Raw genomic sequence first — 21,269 nt, forward strand, 5'->3', positions numbered from 1 at the left:
TGTGTTTTTTGTTTTTGGTTTTTTGGTGCATGAGATATCATAGCATGGAGGGAGTTTTGATTATGGTAAAATTTAACTGAACTAACCTAGTTAGTTAAGTATCTTACTAGACCTAAGATTTGGATCAGTCCTTGCAAGTAGGTTTATTTACGAATTTGCGATGCATTCATTTAAATTAGTACTCAAGAATCTTGGTTACATCTACATAAATGAATTTGAAAATCTATTGGTCAAGTTCTTTAAATTAGTTTTCTGAAAAATATTTAAAACCTGTTTGCTTTCAAAATTAATTTTTGAGTTTTTAATTTGTATTTTTTTTTTCATTTTATGTGATTTTTTTAAATATTTTATTCAATTTTAAATGCAATTAATTTAAATGTAATTAAAAAGTAGAATATTTACAATTTTTTTATAAAAAAAAAAATCAATAATTACAAAAATGTACTTTTATATTTTTAAAAAAAAATTAATTTTTTTTTTAAAATTTTATACTTTTTAAATGTATTTAGATTAAGTAGATCTAAAAAAATAAAAAATAATGGACCAAAAAATATTTAAAAAATTAACTAAAAACCAAAAGAATATATATGGTTTGTGAAAACTTAAAACCATAGTGAATTACCATATGATTTTCTATTTTTTAGGCAAAAATAATTTTTAAAAATTTAAAAATATTTGCTTTGATATTTATTTTTTTAAAATTAGTTTTTTATTTAAAAATCAGAAAATAAGCTCTGAGAAATTAAGGGGGAATTGGTGATAACCCCCTCACTATCTAATTTATCTTTCAAAAGGACAAGAATTATATAAGTACTTTCAAAACCCCTTAATATTTTGAAACTTGTTTCTTTTACTATATTACTCTCATATTTATTAGTTCTCCTATTAAGTCATCTTCACTGTGTATTTCAGAGTAAAATTTTACTCTGTATAAAAGTAAAATTTTACACTCTGAAACTAAAAGTAAAATTTTAATTTGTATAAAAGTAAAATTTTACTCTGAAAAACTAGTAAAATGTTAGACTTTACACAAAAGTAAAATTTTACTCTGTATAAAAGTAAAATTTTACTCTGAAAAACGAGTAAGCTGTGAGACTGTGAAGCTAAAAGTAAAAATTTACTCTGTATAAAAGTAAAATTTTACTCTGAAAAACTAATAAAATGTTAGACTTTACACAAAAGTAAAATTTTACTCTGTATAAAAGTAAAATTTTACTCTGAAAAACGAGTAAACTATGAGACTCTGAAGCTAAAAGTAAAATGTTACTCTGTAAAAAAGTAAAATTTTACTCTCATTATCTGAAACAAAAAACAGAGCAATAGAACCAGAGTAAAATTTTACTCTGGTTCTATCAAATGAAATTAGATAAAAAACAACAAAAATAAATCAAAAAACAAACAAACAAACAAACAAACAAAAACAAAACAAATTAATCAACAAATCAACATATTTAATTGAGAAGAAAAACTTCTAAAGCTCGATCAACAATCACAAATCTCAATGAAAAGAATACATGTGTTCAACAACACTCATACACACAAATATATATATATATATATATATATATATATATATATATATATGCATACATATATTCAAAACTCAAATTTGTGTTTAAAAAAATATGTATAACTAAACAACTTCACCAAACATGCCGTTTCAGCGATCAATTCATTGCTCTTCGAAGTAACAACGATAAATTCAGAGACGATCTGTTTCTCCTCATAGACGATCTCCTTCGATTCTGGCACCGGATGACAGATCGAGGCAACGAGAAGGATGAGGAGCACGTCACCAAAATTGTCGAGAAACAGAGCTTCAGATCTGGAAGGGAATCATCATAGCAGTCGTTGCTATCATCGCCGGAGAAGAATCTAGAAGTTTCCGACGGTAATGAGGAGGAGCACGTCGGCGGAGAACAAAGTCAGAAGGGAAAGAAGGAGGAGAGAGAAAGAGAAGGTGGGGGGAGAGTGGGTGGAGAAGGTAGAAAAATTTAGTTGAGGGTATAATAATCTAATAAAATATTTAAATAATAAATTTTGTCCTTTATGCAAGACTTTATAATTATGAGAGGTTTAGAAAGTATAATTTTTTTCTTAGTCCTTATAACAATGAAAGGAAGGTAAAAGGAATTTATAGCTAAATTTCCCAAAAATTAACTAAACAAAGCCAATTGTAGCCGAGACTGGTCCAATCCACTTGATGCGACTAGTAGTAACTTTTGAACAAATGCAATCTTTAAAAACAATAAATTAATTAATTAACCTCAATTCTCAAAAGGAAATTAAAGAGTTCTAACATTTTACTTGATTGGAATTAAATAAATTGAGAGACAGGTTATAATTGATTTAATTACTTAACTGAGATTGCTTCGGCAGAATAAGTAGCACAAAGAATATCAAAATCATTTCACCACATCTGAATAACAAATTCAAAGACATTTAACATGAACAGCAGTTACATATATATATATATATATATATTGATTTCATCCAGAATGCACAACAATTGGGAAACAAATCAGAAAATTTTCAACATCTTTTGTTATTTCCTTTTTCATCCCCAACAAATTCTCAAATATCAGAACTTCCATTGGCTTCCTTTGCATTATTACAAATCTTCTTGGTGAATAAATAATTCTTACACTATAAAATTAATGTCTCTTAAATTTATTAACAGATGAATTTGCTATCACAATGCACCATGACATGGGTCATCTTCTGAGGTATTCGCTATCAAACTATAAAAGCCTCCACAATAACTTCAAAACAATTAAAATTTCATAAATCATCTCACTTCAGATCTTCTCTCATTATTTCCTTTCTGTGAGCTTGTAGCCTCTCTTTCAGTTTCTTACTCTCTTCGAAATTCGCCTTTCGCTTCAATGCTTTCTGTGAAAGAAAACAAAGAATAACCATGAGGTTCGAACTAAAATTCCAATCAGGAAGGAAAACAGAACACCCGGACAAAGAAAACTCACTTCCTGTCGGAAACAGTGATCAAGCTTTATTTTGAGATCAGTACATTCGCCAAAGAATTTTCCAATAGGATGATCTAGATGACACTTTTGGAATTGCTCGATAATCTGCACCAAACAGACCATCAGAACAATCTCAATGTGCAAACATCTATCAATCTCTCGCTGTTTCATATTAACATGAAGAATCCTTCCAACAACCAGAAACAATATCAACATCACAAGGTCAACAAATGAAGTTTTATGAAGCAAACAAAAGTCAATGTAAGCAGTTTCACCATGAAATCATTATTGGTAAAGAACGCAACAACTTTGGCTTCTCATCTCTGCGAAGGACAAGGATTTTGCTGGTGAAATAATATTCCCCTAACATCACTCTACTCTCACTTAACAATTTAAAGTTAGGTCCACATGATGTGATTCAAATAAGCCAATGAGTTGGTTTTTTTCCTAATTGCCAAAATAGGCCTTATTCAATAACAATAATAATAATAATAAGGATAGGACTTCCATCATTGCTGTGAGCTATTATCTAAATTATATATGAATACTCCAAGATGTTTGCAGTAGCCACATTAGACACAACACAACTAAGAAGCATGGACACTTCTTAGAAGGCGAAGTGTCCGTATCGGACTTGTGTCGGACACCGACACTTCTCAGACACTTTTGGACACATGTCCGATACTCTTACATGGTTATCAGAATCCCGATCCGGATCTTACGATCCTACGATCTTACGATCCATTTGAATACAATCGATCCGGATCGTGTAAAAAACTCCTTATAGGTAGGATCTTTCGATCCTAGTAGTGGGATCTTAAAGGATCATGGAATCCCGATCCGAATCCGATCCTATCCGATCGGATTTACAAGCCTTGTTTTGTATTTGTATGACATATTTTATTGTAAATTTTATACTTGTTGTCTAAATACCAATTTATGTGGTCAAAATAAAATAATAAAAATTAAGTAGTATTGAATCAAATAGACTAAGAAAAACAAACTAGGAAACAAACATTCAAATATTGCGGTAATTTAAAAAAATTAAATAATCGAAAAAACAAACTTAGCTTTAGCGGAGTCTAAGGAGGTAAGATGATTGCAAATTTATCTCAATTTTTGGAGAGATTATTTTTGTGACTTGAATCCGCTCCACCAGGGATGCTAACGACAAACCTTATCATTCGGTTAAATTATTCTTTTGAGTTCTTAATCTATTATCATATCAACTTTGTTAAATATTTTTTCTTCACTTTTTATGTATTATTATAGATTGTAAAGTATTTTGTTGTAGAATTCTTCTTCTTCTTCTTCATCTTCTTTTTTGATGAAATACAATACTTTTACCATCGAGTTTTCTATTGTATAATATTATATGTACATTTTACATGGAGTATTATATTTTTCACAATATCTTTATTTCTTTTTAATAGAATATAAGCTCATTTTGTGTATGCTTTATAAGAAATATTTATTTAAATTAAATTATTATGTAATCTGTCTTTTTTAGTAGGATCTTACGATCCTCGATCCGATTCTACAATCCGATCCTATAAACACCTTCAACGATCCAACGTAGGATCCCGATTTTAACAACCTTGCACAAGACCAACACTTCTTGGACATTTGCTATTGCATTATTTTCAAAGTTCGAAAATTTGACATAAATATCTTGTACCCTTAAAAAGTGTATAATTCTTAAGAATACAAAATGTATAATTCTTTAAAAAAAAAAATTAAAAAAAAAATTGTATAAGTAGATGCTTAGGAGGATGAGAGAATATTATAATTATATATATTTGCTATATTTGTCCGATTTTTAAACTACTATGGTTTAGTAGTCTAAAAATTAATGTAAGAGAATTAGATACAAGATTTACATAGTATAAAGTAATTATTCAATTTTATATATATTATGCACATATATAACTATATAATATAATATATTTCTAGTAAACAAATTATCAACATATAATTATTTGTGGCATCCCTGAACCATGTCCGAGTTCTACTTTTCTGAACTTTGCCATGTTGACGTATCTGTCTGTGTCATGTCCGTGTTCCATATCCTTGTCTATGCTTCATAACGACACAAGATGGGTATGAAGATGGGAAATGTGTTTGGCATGCATGCAGTAAAAAGAGGAAAAATATCTTCCTAGTTTGATAGAAGTTCCATGGAACACTTTCTAAAATAAGCTCCTTGCATTTATATAGGATATATCAAAGCAAGGGTACTACCCGCGTGGGAACTTTAATTTCAGCAAAAACATCCTTTTACCATATAATATAGAAAATATCAAGTTCAGTATTGTTTTTGTTTTTTGTTTTTTGTCTTCTGTTCTTGAGGACAGAAAAAACACAAAAACTAGCACAAAACACTTAATTGGCAAATTGTTTTCCCAGAAATTTTCCAAAAACAACCCCTTTTAGGAAACATTTTAGACTTTTTTTTTTTTTTTTAATTTTCAAAATTCGATGGATTTTTTGAACTTTTTTTAATTGTTTTTGTTTCCTAAAACATAAAAATGAAACATCGAAAATGAAAACAACCTGTTTGGTTGTGTTCTTGTTTTCTGCTTTCATTTTTTTTGAAAATATAAAAAACTTGTTTAGCAAATTATTTCCAAAAAAAAAATTTAGGGAAAACTTTTAGAAACAACCCATTTTGGGAAACATTAAAATGTTAACTTCGAATTTTCGATAACTATTTTCCCAAAAAAATGAAATATGACATGTGCTCCTAGAAAAATGAAATATGGCAACCAGCATTTGCTCTCGTTGGAGCTTCCCGTTTGTCACGGGATGCATTTCTCGCTCAATTCTCTCAAAGTCTTATAGTGAGATCCATGGCTACTCCCAAACCTCTTCCTCAGCAAGATCGGAAAAACTGCCCTTTTACCATTCAATTAAAATCCAACTCGTTAGGATCGAGTATTGGCTAGGGCTCACACTAATGAACACAAGAAAAGTAATCGCGGTAAATTATTTGAACCATGGAACCTAATCTTATGCTATGAAAACGATGGTGTTTTCGAACTTATCATTATTTTTGTTTCCAAAAACATGAAAAATGACAAAAGAAAAAAGCAAAGGGAGAAAATGAAAACAAAACCAAAAGCCCCTAAATGATACAGCTGTTTTTTAAAAAAATGAATCTAACAACTAGATGCACCCAAACCAACACACACCCTAAAGCTTATGCAAGAGATGACATTATACAATGCATGTCTTTAGTGATCCATCCCAAACCACATGCCATTGGTAGTTCATAAGCATAAAAAATAAAAAACATAACATGGAAGTCAAAAAAGAATTACTTACTTCGGCACACATCGGGTGCCTGTGTAGCGTCAAAGGAGGATGCATTTCCACCCAAGCAATGCAACTCGTACGACACTGCAAGAAACATTACTCATCACGTTTCCTGTCTTAATAAAAAAAATTAAAAATACACACAACAACAAATATTATCAAGAAAGCAAACCAAACCAAACCAAGCCAAGCCTTAAGTCCTATCAAATAGGGTCGGCTACATGAATCATTTTTCTCCACTCGACTTTATCAACAACCATTTGGTTAGTCAAATTAAGGAGATTCATATCTCTATTTACTACACTCGCCCACGTCAATCCAGGTCTATCCATTCCCCTAACACTTCTATCTACCGTCACTGTATCACATCTCTTCACTACTACCGCTATTAGTCTCCGTTATATATGACCAAACCATCTCAATCTATTCTCTCTTAACTTATCTTCTATCGGTGCTACCCCTACCCATTCACAAATATACTAGTTGAAGGGCAAAAACATGAAAGACGTAGAGTAGAGTAGAGTTAGAGAGGAGGGAAGAAATAAAGAGAAGAAAAGAATATCTTATTCAACATATGTTCTAGGCTTACAATCTAAACCTAAACCATCAGTAAATATATATGTGAGATACAAGATACCATATGACCATACTACCCTTACTTAACATAAAAATAACACATGACACCTATTTATATTCCATATTCTAACACTCCCCCTCAAGCTGAAGCATAGAGATCAAACATTCCTAGCTTGGCAGAAAGACGCTGAAATGAAGAATAAGCAAGGGGCCTCGTGAGTATATCACCAAATTGATCATCGGAGCAAACATATGGTGTCTTAAGTTGCTTTCGCAACAACAAATCCCGGATAAAATAATAATCAATCTCAATATGCTTTATACGCTCATGAAACACAGGATTATTAGCAATGAAAATAGCGGCTTCATTATCACAATACATGCTCATAGGAGTAAGAACCCGAATACCAAAACCTTGCAAAAGCGAACAAACCCAAACACTAGGTTTCAACACAGGTCAAAACAGCAACAAACCAACAACAATAAACACGACAACAACATAGCAGCGAACCAAAAACATAGAGGAATCCAACACATTAGCAACAAAAACACAAAACAAATTCATCGAAACACCTCCTAGGTGATTTTCGGCTACTAAGGGTTGGTTTCCAACAATCAAACAACTCTACGTAAGGAAATTGGGGACAAATTAAAGTATGAGCAATAAAAATACAAAAAAGATTCAATAATAGAAAACTCACATTAGATGGTTCCAAAAAAATCCACAAAAATCACCATGAACTTCAGAAGAAAGAGGCAAGTATGAAGGGCCAACCTTGTTCGTACAGGTTTTGACATCATTGTACGGAAGATGACGTCAGCATGTCATTTTCACCTCAGAAAAATCTTAAGAATCTAATGAACTCCTAGCAAGGTTGAATCAATGCTCTAATACAAAGTTGAAGTGAAAAAATATGAAAGACGTAGAGTAGAGTAGGGTTAGAGAGAAGGAGAGAAGAAATAAGGAGAAGAAGAGAATATCTTATTCAACATATTACAATGTAAACCTAAACCAACCATCAATATATATGTGAGATACAACATACCATATGACCATACTACCCTTACTTGACATAAAAATAACACATAGACACCTATTCATATTCCATATTCTAACAATACTCATTCCTAATCTATGAAGCACGGACACCTCTCCGAAGGCTCCATACCACACGTCGGACACGCGGTGGACACGTGTCTGACACGCAACAAAGAGTGTCCCATTTTTTTTTATTTTTTTTGCAGCCGGACACATTCCGGACACTTTCGGGACACGTTCGGGGGTCAATTTCATAATTTATAAAACTTCTTTGGAGTCGATTTGTAAAAAAACAAAAATAGAACAATATCTGCCCTAAATCGAGTTAGAACAGAAGAGAAAGAACAGAACAGAAAAGAAAGAGAGAAGACCTAGTCGATTTTCGGCGGTCGCTTGTCGCTCCTCGTCCGTTGCTCCTCGCTCCTCGCTCCTCGCTCGTTATCTAAGGTACACCTTCGCTGCTCTTCTACATTCTTCTTCTTCTTCTTCTTCTGCTTCGATCTTCTCTCGGTCTCAGTTGATGTCTCTCTCTCTCTCTCTCAGTCACACCCTCTCTCTCATTTTATTTTTTCTTTTATTTTATTTTTTCGTTTATATGGTGAATGTGAGTGACTACTGAGTGTAATCCGTCCCTCTGTGTCTTCTATTTTTTTTTTTCCCCTAATTTCATCTTATATTTTCTTTTTTCTCTCTGTGCCTCTATTATTTGAGTATATAATTTTTTTTGTTGTTGATTAATTTTGTTAATTTTAATAATGTGTGATTATTAATTTTATTATAGGAATCAATTTTTAATTCTGAAACAATGGCTACGGATGGTAGTTCTAATGATATACCTGATGATGATTTTGATGAGAACAAACCATTGTGAAAGTATATTACTAAATTAGCAAAACCTAGGGAAGGAGGAGAAAATTACCAATTACAATGTAATTTTTGTAATAATACTTTCAAAGGTTCATATACAAGAGTAAGGGCACACCTGTTAAAACTCCCAAGAAAGGGAATTGGTGCTTGTAAAAAAGTTATAAGTCAAAAACTTTCACAATCACAACTGCAGAATGGGAATGATGCTATTGAACTGAGAATTAAAAATGCTCATCCCAAAAATGTATCATTGCCTCCTTCTAGTGTATCAGTGGGGAGTAGTTATGCTTATGAATCAAAGAAAAGGAGAACATGTGGGAGTGGGAGTGGGAGTGGGAGTGGGAGTGGGCCTGGGCCTGGGACTGGGATTGGGACTGCTATTGAGAAAGCATTCAACATGAAGGATAGAGAGCAATTGCATTTTGAAATTGCTAGGATGTTCTATTCAGGAGGGTATCATTTAATCTTGCAAGAAATCCTTACTATGTTAACTCTTACACATTTGTTGCAAATCATAATATTCCTAGATATTTGCCTCCCGATTATAATTTGTTACAAACCACATTACTTCAAAAGGAGAGGGCAAATATTGATAGATTGTTGCAACCAATTAGGAGCACATGGAAGGACAAAGGGGTGAGCATTGTTAGTGATGGTTGGAGTGATTCTCAAAGAAGGCCTTTGATTAATTTTATGGTAGTGAGTGAAAGTGGGCCTATGTTCATTAAGGCAGTTGATTGTTCTGGAGAAACTAAAGACAAATATTTCATTGCAAATTTTATGAAAGAAGTGATTAATGAGGTTGGGGCAAGTAATATGGTTCAAGTCATCACGGATAATGCTCCTAATTGTAAGGCAGTCGGACAACTTATTGAAGCTCAATTCCCTCATATTCTATGGACTCCTTATGAGGTGCACACATTAAATCTAGCATTGAAAAATATTTGTGTTGCAAAGAATATTGAGAGGAATGAAATCAAATATAAAGAGTGTAGTTGGATTAGTGATATTACCGGAGATGGTTTGATGATTAAGAATTTTATCTCTAATCACTCAACGCGATTGGTTATGTACAATGAATTTGTGCCATTGAAGTTGCTTTCGGTTGCCGAAACACGATTTGCCTCCACAATTGTTTTGCTCAAGAGGTTGAAGCTTATAAAACGTGGTCTTCAAGCAATGGTAATTAGTGACAAGTGGAATTGTTATAGAGAGGATGATGTTGGGAAGACAAAATTTGCAAAAGAAAAGATTTTGGATGATGTGTGCAACCCGCCTCTTCATCTTGTTGTGAGAGAAATTGGAGTACTTACTCCTTTATTCACTCAGTGAGAAGAAACAAAATGGTCCCTCAACGAGCGGAGGACTTGGTGTTCATTCATAACAATCTTCGTCTTTTATCAAAGAGGAACTCCCAATACTTGCAAGGAGAGACAAAAATGTGAGACATTGCCGGAGATAACTTTGACTCACTTGATGATATTGGAATGCTTGGGATAGCTAACCTCTCACTTGATGAACCGGCTATGGAGGTGGTTCTATTTACAGATGAAGGAGAATATGGAGGCGATGATAAAGATGTTGTAATAGTTTTCTCTGCTTAGGTTTACATTTTCTGATATTTATGGATTTTGTAATAGATGATAGTTGTTGGTACAATGGATAATTTTATGTTTTGTGGTTTGATTTTCATGCATTTTGTAACAAATGATGGTTGATAACTTCGAATGACATGTTATGAATTGATGGAATGCAATTTTATGCTATCTGTGAATGATATATATGATATTAAATCAATTAAATATTAATTTTTTATAATTTTAATAGTGTTATTTTGTATTTTTTATTACCTTTTAATGATTTTTTTTATTTTTTTATGGCATATAATAAATAAAATTAATTATATATATTGAACGTGTCCCCAGCGTATCGTGTCTTCCATTTTTTTAAAATTTGAGTGTCCGCATGTCCGTGTCGTGTCGCGTGTCCGTGTCCGTGCTTCATGGTTCCTAATTCTGTCTTTTCTAGTCTTACCACATATCCACCTTAGCATCCTCATCTCAACAACACTCATCTTATCTACACGTTTCTTAGTTGTCCAACATTCCATCCCATATAACATCATTGATCTAATAGTCGTTCTATAGAACTTTCATTTTAGTCTAATGAGTAATCATTTATCAAACAGTACCCCAAACGCACTCCTCCACTTAAGCCACCCTGCCTTAATTCTATGAATTACATCAGCTCTAATCTCCCCAGTCGTGATAATCGGTCTTAAATAACGAAAATGTTCACTCTTAGATAGTTCTTGATTCTCAATTTTCACTTCGCCTTGGCTTCCATTGTTACTGCTACTAATACTAAAATTATACTCCATATACTCTGTCTTAATTCTACTTATCCTAAATCCTTTAAATTCAAGTGCTTCTTTTCAAATCTCCAATTTAGTGTTAACTTTTTCTCTAGTATCCACTAACACGATATCATCTGTAAAAAGCATACACCATGGCACATTATCCTAAATATTTCTCGTCAACTCATCCATAACTAAAGTAAAAAAATATGAACTTAAGGTTGATCCTTAGTATAACTCCACAATAATTGAAAATTCACTTGTCTCTCCAACAGGCAATCTAATAGTGGTCACCACACCTTCACACATGTCCCTAATCACATCAATGTAACCTTTCGTCATCCTTTTTTTCTCTAACACCCACCAGATTATATCCCGAGGCACTCTATCATATGTTTTCCCAAGATCGATAAAAATCATATGAATGCCTCTTTTCTTTTCTCTATACTTTTCTATTACTTTCCTCAAAAGATAGATCGCTTCCATTGTTGACCTACCAGATATAAATCCAAATTGATTCTCTGACATTTTTGTTATATCTCGTAATCGACGTTTCATCACTCTCTCCCACACTTTCATTATATGACACATTACCTTGATTCCTCTATAGTAATTACAATTCTAGACATCTCCTTTATTCTTATAGATTAGCACTAAAATACGCTTCCTCCACTCCTCTGACATTTTCCTAGTCAACAAAATCTTGGAAAATGCCAAAAGAGTAGAGGAAGAGTATTTTAAGTTATAGACATGGCATGACAATTCCAATGAAGACGTTAAAGAAACACATAAGAAAGCTCCCACCCAATGTTATTAAAGGCGATAGGCGCACTAAGGCACCAAGGTCTCCTGGGGCCTAGGCTCAAGACACAAGGCGAGGCACAGGCTTCACCGAAGTGAAACGCACCTTATACGGAAAAAAATATATAATTTAATACAAGTAAATAATTTAGAGTTCAACATAAACAAAATGAAATCTTAAATATTTAGTATTCTTCGGAGATTAGGAATTAAGGTTAGTTTTTTTCCTAACATTGATTTCGGATTGAATGCCCCAATGTATTGGCATCTGTAATAAGAGTAGAGATCTTCTTAGCTTCACCATATTAAATCAATGGTTAGATTTAAACAAAACCAATTAAAGTAACAATAAAAAAAAGCCCTCAAGACGCAAGCCTTGGGCCTTATTATGCCTTGGACCAGTCAGGCGCCTTATTGAAGTCGCCTGGCCTAGAACACTACAAGGCACAAAACTTGAGCCTGGATGGGACTTGGGCCTAGGTGCACGCCTAAGCGTGCCTTATCAAAGTCGCCTGGCTTGGAACACTACAAGACGCAAACCTTGGGGCTAGATAGGACTTGGGCCTAGGTGCACGCCTAGGCGCGCCTTTAATAACACTGCTCCCACCAACTCCAGTAGCTAAAAATTAGCAATATTGACAGTAATGGCAGCTTGTAAGAAAATTTACCCATAATTGTCGAAGGATGATGTTATGATAATGATGTCAATAGCAAGAATAGCTAAAAGCAGTTCATATTTCAAACGTTATTTTTGGCTTCAACATTATCTAAAAAGTTTAAACATTTTCCAAAACAATAAAGCTACGGACCCTGAAAAGTAATGTGTAGTCCATATTCAACTTTTATATGATGTAACCCATGCTTAGAATGAATCTCGACCACACATTACTACTTTTTCTAAGTATTTTCAATTTTAAGAACAACTACTGAATTTGCATTTTTTTTCTTTTCATTTACTTATCAAATACCCATGAATTCTATGGAATCAACAATGTAGTAAGTTACAATTTCATGTATTCGCGCATGTATGTATAGAGAGAGATAGAGAGATACATAGCAATTTGATTTTGAGCTAGTCATAGAAACCCAGAAAAATTAGCTGAGATTAAATTTTTCCAAAATCATAAAATACCATCAATCAATCTGGGAAGAAAAGACCCAATTTTTCTAGCTTTATCTTTTATTCTTTTTTCCTTATCCTTTTTGAACCCAATATGATTTTTATCAACAAGGCGAGCATAAGGATCCCAATATGATTTTTATCAACAAGGCGAGCATAAGGATTATATGTATGTATAAATTTGTGTGTATAAGTTAAAATCGAATATAGGAAGTAGAATAAGTAAATTTAATCCCAAAAAAAATAAAAAAGTTAATGGAAAGAACAAGCAAAGCATGAAATGAAAGGAGAAGAGAAAAACTAACAATTTAAATGTAAAATTAAATCTAACAACTGTCATCTACACTCAGTGTGACATGCAATGCTTCAGTGGTGCAACCAAAGAGAGAGAACCTGGAAATAGCGGAAGAGGAAAGAGCGAGAGAGGAGCGAAAGGGCCTTTGCGAATGCTGAACGCATTCACGCTTAAAGCGTTAAGATCCTCTAGAGTGATCTGGTGCAGTGAAAAATTTAGAGCGTGACACCTGTCACACAAAAGTGGTGAATGGCTGGGATCTTTTCTCACGAAACGACGTCGTTTTCGTTAGAGACAACAACAGCAAGAAAAAATAACGATCGTTCCAAAAAAAAAAAACAACAAAAAATAAAGCTGGAATCTCGCCCAGTCCTTTCCCCTTCTTCCCGTTGCCGGCGATTTCACCCAGCCCCCTCCTCCTCCGTCGACTGGAATCTCGCTCCGTCCAATCCCCTCTTTCACCTGCTCCTCTTTCCTCTTTCTTCTCCCAGCCTCCTTCTTCCCCTTCCCCCTTCCCCAAAACCCTACACCTAGGATACTATCACCAACGTCCCAAAATCACCACCATCATCCCTACCTTATCACCAACTCCTTCCACCCTCAACCTTCTCGTTTTGATTTCCAACAATTAAAACACTTTAACAGTTTGAATATAAAATTATTTTCTCACACAAACACAAACTCTTCACATATATACATCTTACATGAGAACCACATCCAATGGATATACATCAGTAACAAAAACGGAACAAAAAATATATAAGTCGTGTTGGATAACGCTTACATTTTTTATTTATGTTTATAAAATTTTATAAATTAATTTTATTTATTTTAAAAAAAACATAAATTGTAAATACGTCTAGTTTGAATAAAATATTTAAAAAATTAAAAAATATAAATTAAAAAATATGTTTATTTAAGTATAAAATAGAGAGCTTTTTTGATAAATCCATTTTCTAAGAGGTTTATTCCATCCAACCCATATTCTTTTTGAGTATTCCATTAGGTCCAATTTGAGATAAGAAGACCAAAATACCCTTTTCATCTACTTATGTTCCATTTAGTTCACATTATTTTCTTATGTTTCAATAAGTTCTATGGGTGACATAATTACCAAAATACCCTTAATGTGAATGTTCACACCGTCAATATAAATGTTTATATTGTCAATGTGTAGGGGCTCGGCTCATGTCGATCCTCGTGGGTGCCCGAAAAATTTGAGTCGGGCCGGCCCGGCCCACAAGCCAAAAAAATAGGCCCGACCCGGCCCGTTGATAGTATGAATATTTACATTGATAAGTTAATATTCACATTGATAGGAGTGTAAAATTGGCCTGCGGCCCGTGGGCGGCCCGAAACCAGCCCGTCGCCCGGGGCGGGCCCAGGCCGGCCCGTTCACAATATGAATATTCACATTGACATATTAACATTAACATTAACATTGACAAGAGTATAAAATTGGCCCATGACCCGTGGGCAGCCCGAAGCCCGGGCCCGGGCCCGGGTCGGGGCGGGCCTGGCCCGGCCCGTTGACAATGTGAATATTCACATTGACATGTTAACATTTACATTGATAGGAGTGTAAAATTAGCCCGCGGCCTGTGGTCGGTTCGAAACCCGCCTACGGCTCGTGGGCTGCCCTGGGCGGGCCCGGCTAGCCCACGGCATGTGGGCGGCCCGGGGCGGGCCCGACCCGGCCTGTTGACAATGTGAATATTCACATTGACATATTAACATTCACATTGATAAGAGTGTAAAATTGACTCGCGTCCCATGGGCGGCCCGGGGCGAGCCCGGTCCGGCCCGTTGACAATGTGAATATTCACATTGACATATTAACATTCACATTTATAGGAATATAAAATTGGCCCGTTGCCCGTGGGCGACCTGAAGCCCGCACGCTGCCCAGGGCGGGCGCAGCCCGGCTCGTTGACAGTGTAAATATTCACATTGACATATTAACATTAACATTGATACGAGTGTAAAATTAGCCCGTGACCCGTGGGCAGCCTGAAGCCCGGGCCCGAGCCAACGCGGGCCCGGCCTGTTGACAACATGAATATTCACATTGACATGTTAACATTCACATTGATAAGAGTGTAACATTAGCCCGTCCCCTGTGGCTGCCCGAAACACGCCCACGGCCCGTGGGCGGCCCGAGGAGGGCCCGGCCCGGCCTGTTGACAATGTGAATATTCACATTGACATGTTAACATTCACATTGATAAGAGTGTAAAATTGACTCGCGTCCCATGGGCGGCCTAGGGTGGCTCGGGTTTGGGTCCGGGCCTACCCCGGGCTGCTGGCGAGCTTCGGGCAGCGGACAAGTTTTACACTCCTATCAATGTTAATGTTAACATGTCAATGTGAATATTCACATTGTCACGGGTCGGGCCAAGCCCGCCTCGGGCTGCGATCGGGTTTCGGGCCGCCCATGGGCTGCGGGCTAATTTTACACTCCTATCAATGTGAATGTCAACATATCAATGTGAATATTCACATTGCCAACGGGCCGGGCCCGCCCTAGCCCGAGGTCGGGCTTCGGGCTGCCCACGGGTCACGGGCCAATTGTACACTCTTATCATTGTGAATGTTAACATGTCAATGTGAATATTCACATTGTCAACAGGCCGGGCCGGGCCCGCCCCGGGCCGTCCACGGGTCGTGGACGGGTTTCGGGCAGCCACGGGGCGCGGGCTAATTTTACACTCCTATCAATGTGCATGTTAACATGTTAATGTGAATATTCACATTGTCACGGGTCGGGCCAAGCCCGCCTCGGGCTGCGGTCGGGCTTCGGGCCGCCCACGGGCTGCGGGCCAATTTTACACTCTTATCAATGTTAATGTTAACATGTCAATGTGAATATTCACATTGTTAACGGGCCGGGCCGGGCCCACCCCGGGCAGCGGGCGGGCTTTTGAACGTCCATGGGCCGCGGGCCAATTTTATACTCTTATCAATGTGAATGTTAACATGCCAATGTGAATATTCACATTGTCAACGGGTCGGACTAGGACCGCCCCGGGCCGCCCATGGGCCGCGGGCGGGTTTCGCGCGGCCACGGGACGGGGGCCAATTTTACACTCCTATTAATGTGAATGTTAACATGTCAATGTGAATATTCACATTGTCAACGGGCTGGGCCGGGCTGAGTCGGGCCCGCCCTGGGCTGCTGTCTAGTTTTATACTCTTATCAATGTGAATGTTAACATGTCAATGTGAACATTCACATTGTCAACAGGCCGGGCCGAGCCCGCCCACGGGCCGTGGGTGGGTTTCGGGCAGCTACGAGGCGCAGACTAATTTTACACTTCTATCAATGTGAATGTTAACATGTCAATGTGAATATTCACATTGTGAACGGGCCGGGCCGGGCCCGCCCCGGGCTGCGGTTGGGATTTTGGCCGCCCATGGGCCGCGGTCCAATTTTATACTCTTATCAATGTGAATGTTAACATGTCAATGTGAATATTCACATTGTCAACGGGCCAGATCGGGCCCGCCCCGGGCTGCCCATGGACCGCGGGCGGGTTTCGCGCTGCCACGGGACGGGGGCCAATTTTACACTCCTATTAATGTGAATTTTAACATGTCAATGTGAATATTCACATTGTCAACGGGCCGGGCCCGCCTTGGCTCGCGGGCGGGTTTCGGGCCGCCCACGGGCCAATTTATATTTCTACAAATGTGAAATTTAAAAAATGAATTTTCACATCATTAAATTGCTAATCGTTGAAAAAATATTTATAAGGGTATCAAAATTAAATATAAGGGCATAAGTGTCCAAGAAAATAGTGTAAATCAAGAAAATGGACTTTATGGAATAAAACTATACATACATGGGACTAAATGGGTTAAAAAATTCCTTCATGGACTTCTTAGGTTAAAACACTTCTAAATTGGACTTATTAATAAAAATCCCTATAAAATATTTATATTTATATTTATTTTTATTATTTATGACAATGAGATAACACCCATTATAATTGAAAAATAATTAATTAGAAAAAAAATTATTTCAAAAAAAATAAAAAGAAAAAATAATTAAAAAAAAATTGAAAAAAAAAATTAAAAACTAAAAACGTAAATGGGTTTATGTTTTTTTTTTTTTTAAACTGAGATAATTATTTATAAATCAAAAAAAAATTACCAAATAAATATTTTTTTTTGACAATTTTTAAAATTTTTATAAATATAAATTGAAAACGAAATGATTTAGCATATAAGGCCTATAACAATCTAGTATTGGATTTCTCAGTGAAAAACCCTAGTATTGGATGAGAATGGAGCTAGGAAGAAGAAGATGAAACCCAATTCTCATAAAACCAAAATCAGAATAAACCCAATTCAATTCCCATACCACCTACCAGAAGAGACTGCGGTTCTCATAGTCAATTCTTTGTTTAGATTCAAGTCCATTTCCATGTCTTGGCTTTCTTTAATTTTCGATTCCAAATTCACTCTTTCAACTCAAAGGCCTCAGATTATCGTCGTGCTTGATTAGAATCTTCCGAGTTTTTCAATCTGGGTTTTGAAAACCAGCCTCTTTCTCTCCTTCTCTCAGCCATTCTCTCTCTCTCTCTCTCTCCCTCTCATGTTTCACAGGAAAAGGAACGACTTCAAAAGAAAGAAATCCGAATTTTTTTTTCTTTCTTTTGCAAATTACTTACCAAAACCATAACGTTTTTTTGAGTTTGGATCTCAGCCCTTAAAAGTTGAGTGGGACACATGTCGGCCAGCCATGGATCACTGTAGGAGATCAGTGTAGGAATTCACTCTAAGAATAAAAGTTTAGGAAAATTATATTCTCATCCCAAGATTTAAATTTAGGGCCAGCCATGAATCACTGTAGGAGATCTGTTCATAAAAGTTTTAAGAATAAAAGGGTAAGTCCCTCAAGTTCAGAAAATTATATTCTCATCCCAAGATTTAAATTTTCATTACAATATAATCTTTTTGTTAATTAATCATTAAGTCCATTAACAGAAAAAAATAATATAAAAAATTAATTTTTTAAAATGCCTATTTATCTTTGTTTGTATATATAAAATTAGGGGTGCTCAGCCCTATATAAAATTAACAAACAATTTATTGTTTAGGAAAATTTTATATGCTCTAGTCATGGTCTTTGGTTATGAACTGTTACGGTATTAGTTATGACTATTGATAATAACATTATTTTGGTTATAATTCAAAAGGCATTTGATGATTATATCTTATGTGATGTTTGATTATAACTATTTTTTTAGTTATGATTGAAAATAATTTAATTATAAGATTTGTGACCCTATGCCCAGCCCTATATAAAATTGACAAATAATTTACCATTTAGGAAAACTTTATATACCCTAGTCATGGTTTTTGGTTATGAACTATTATGATATTAGTTATAACTATTGATTATAACATTATTTTGGTTATAATTCAAAAGGCATCTGGTGGTTATACTTTATGCGGTGTTTCATTATAACTATTTTTTTAGTTATGATTGAAAATAATTTAGGCTTCATTTGGCTAAAGATTTTTGGCTAAAAAAAATACAAAAAGGCAAAATTGGCTATATAAACTAATAAGACAAAATATTATATTTAAATCATAATCATTACACTTTTTTCTCACAAAAGCCAAAAAAAACCAAACCATACGAGACTAAAAAAGTTCTAATACAAAAAAATCAGCTAAAAAATCCAATACCAAACGAAGACTTAATTATAATATTTGTGATAATTAATAGCACAAAAGCTTGTGTATCATAGCATCAATGCTTGAAAACCCGGATCAGACAAACCGGTTGGATCAGTTGAACCTAGTTCCAGTCTTGATAACCCTCCAAATTTGGACTATGCTCAAAACTGACTTACAATTTGAAAACCGAAAGAACCAGCAAACCGGTTCACAGGTCAACATAAGAATCGATAAGGTTTGAAGAATTGAAATTTCTTTCAAAAATATATTGTAGACAGGGTTTGAACATGGAACCAAGTGCATAAAAAGTAAGCACTCAAACCATTATACCAGCAACACAATTGTTGACAATGCAATAAATATATATACTATATATTCAGTATTATCTTAATTATTTTTACTAAAAATCAATGTATAAAAAATGCAAAATATATATATATATATATATATATATATATTTGTAATTGTTTATTATTTATTATTTTTATAATTTTAATATCTATATTTTTTATACTTACAAATTTTAATATATTTATGACATTACGGTTCAATTCTGGTTCACCCACGGTTAAATCAATGACCCGTCCGCCCGGTTACTTTTCCGATTCGTTTATCAGTCCGGTTTTCAAAATATTTCATAGCATTACCTAAATGTTTAATTGTATAATAATATATGTATTAAATGAATTTTTGTAATTTCTTGTAAATTTTCTTTACTCATCTAGTAAATTTTTTTTTAATAAGAGTAAAATATGGATTTTAAAAAATTAATTTCTTATATTGGTATTTTTCGTTAGTTGACTTAACGGTTGACTAATGGAATGATTAAAATTGTAATGAAAGTTTAAATCTTTTGGAAGGGATGTAATTTTCAAAATGTGAGGGGGGTACTTGTATTAAAGACAAACCTCAAGGGGTGTCAATGTAATTTACCCAAAATAAAATTTTATTTACTATATATTTTTATTTTCTAAAATGAAAATAATTTTTAAATTTTACTAAATAATTTTTCATTATTTTATCCCTCTAAAAAATATCACTCTACTACCTTCGGCCACTTCTGATCACCTCTAATGAATTATCACCGTTTCCAATCACTTGTAATTAGGGATGACCATTTTAATCTGATTCACGGGAGCCCACCCATACCCACCCGAATGGAGTGGATTTTACCCGATCTAATACTTATGTGGGGCGGGGGGTGAATTATGTTTTGGTCACCCACAACGGGATGTGGAGGGAGCGAGTATCTCCTCTTCCGATTCAAACCTAACCCGATATAATTAATAATATATATATATATATAATATAATTAGATATAAGAAAAGAATACTAAAAGTTTGTGATTTTGTTTAAATATAATTAAATAATAATCCTAAAAGTTTTACTGTTTATATATATGAAAATAAGAAAAATTATTTAGTATGTTAAGGATTTAAATGATTCTCAATTTTTTTGGTTATTTAAAATGTGGTCGAGTATCCTCAAGTATCGGAGGAGCGAGGATGGGGTTGAAAAATTCTACCCGTAATGGGGTTGGGGTGGGGGGTGAGGTTTGAAAGTGGGGGTAGAGATGACAAACTCGCCCTATGGCCATCCCTACTCGTAAACTCTTTCCTTCCTAGACACAATACTTATTTTCAAAACAAATTTTTTAAATTGTGTATCAAATATGTTTTTAATTTTTTTTAACAAAAATAAAAAATAAATATGTTTCATATTTTTTATAAATAAAAAAAACAGCTGCCAAACACTAATAAGAAACTAGGTTAGCCAAGATTTTTTTTTTTTAATTTATGAACAAGTTGTCAACATTTATATTAAAAAAATAAAAAAAAACCAGCTTTTCAGAGATTTATTCCCAAATACATAATGTTTTTAATTTTTTTAACAAAAATAAAAAATAAATATGTTTCATATTTTTTATAAATAAAAAACAGTTGCCAAGCACTCATAAGAAACCAGGTTCAACTTTGCTAGAGACCCCAGTAAAGTCTCCCCTCCCCCCTCCCACACACACGTGGGGGTTGGTCATTGGTTCAAAAAAAAAAAAAAAAATTACCCAATCAGAGCCCACTGGGCCCTGGGGGTCACCCCAGTGGGGTCTGCCTCTTTTTCCAACTAGGTTCGCCAAGAATTTTTTTTTTTTAAATTTTATGAACAAGCAGTTGACAACATTTAAAAAAAATACAAAAAAAAAAAAAAACAAGCAAGCTTTTAAGAGATTTCCC

The 21,269-nt window shown here is 34.6% G+C and overlaps 1 protein-coding gene across 1 annotated transcript; it reads right to left on the reverse strand.

The window, feature by feature from the left end:
• Positions 1 to 2,519: 2,519 nt before the first annotated feature.
• Positions 2,520 to 17,968, reverse strand: LOC114281598 (Cytochrome c oxidase biogenesis protein Cmc1-like protein). Its single transcript, XM_028224141.2, has 5 exons — positions 17,721 to 17,968; positions 13,449 to 13,579; positions 6,306 to 6,380; positions 2,982 to 3,086; positions 2,520 to 2,892 (listed from the first exon to the last, which is right to left on the reverse strand). Exons 2-5 carry the CDS (start codon positions 13,512 to 13,514, stop codon positions 2,794 to 2,796), a joined length of 345 nt encoding a protein of 114 aa, XP_028079942.2. The 5' UTR covers positions 13,515 to 13,579; positions 17,721 to 17,968; the 3' UTR covers positions 2,520 to 2,793.
• Positions 17,969 to 21,269: the final 3,301 nt, after the last annotated feature.

The sequence above is a fragment of the Camellia sinensis genome, chromosome 2, assembly GCF_055761805.1.
Source record: "Camellia sinensis isolate YWXY chromosome 2, ASM5576180v1, whole genome shotgun sequence".
In the NCBI taxonomy this organism is placed as follows: Eukaryota; Viridiplantae; Streptophyta; class Magnoliopsida; order Ericales; family Theaceae; genus Camellia; species Camellia sinensis.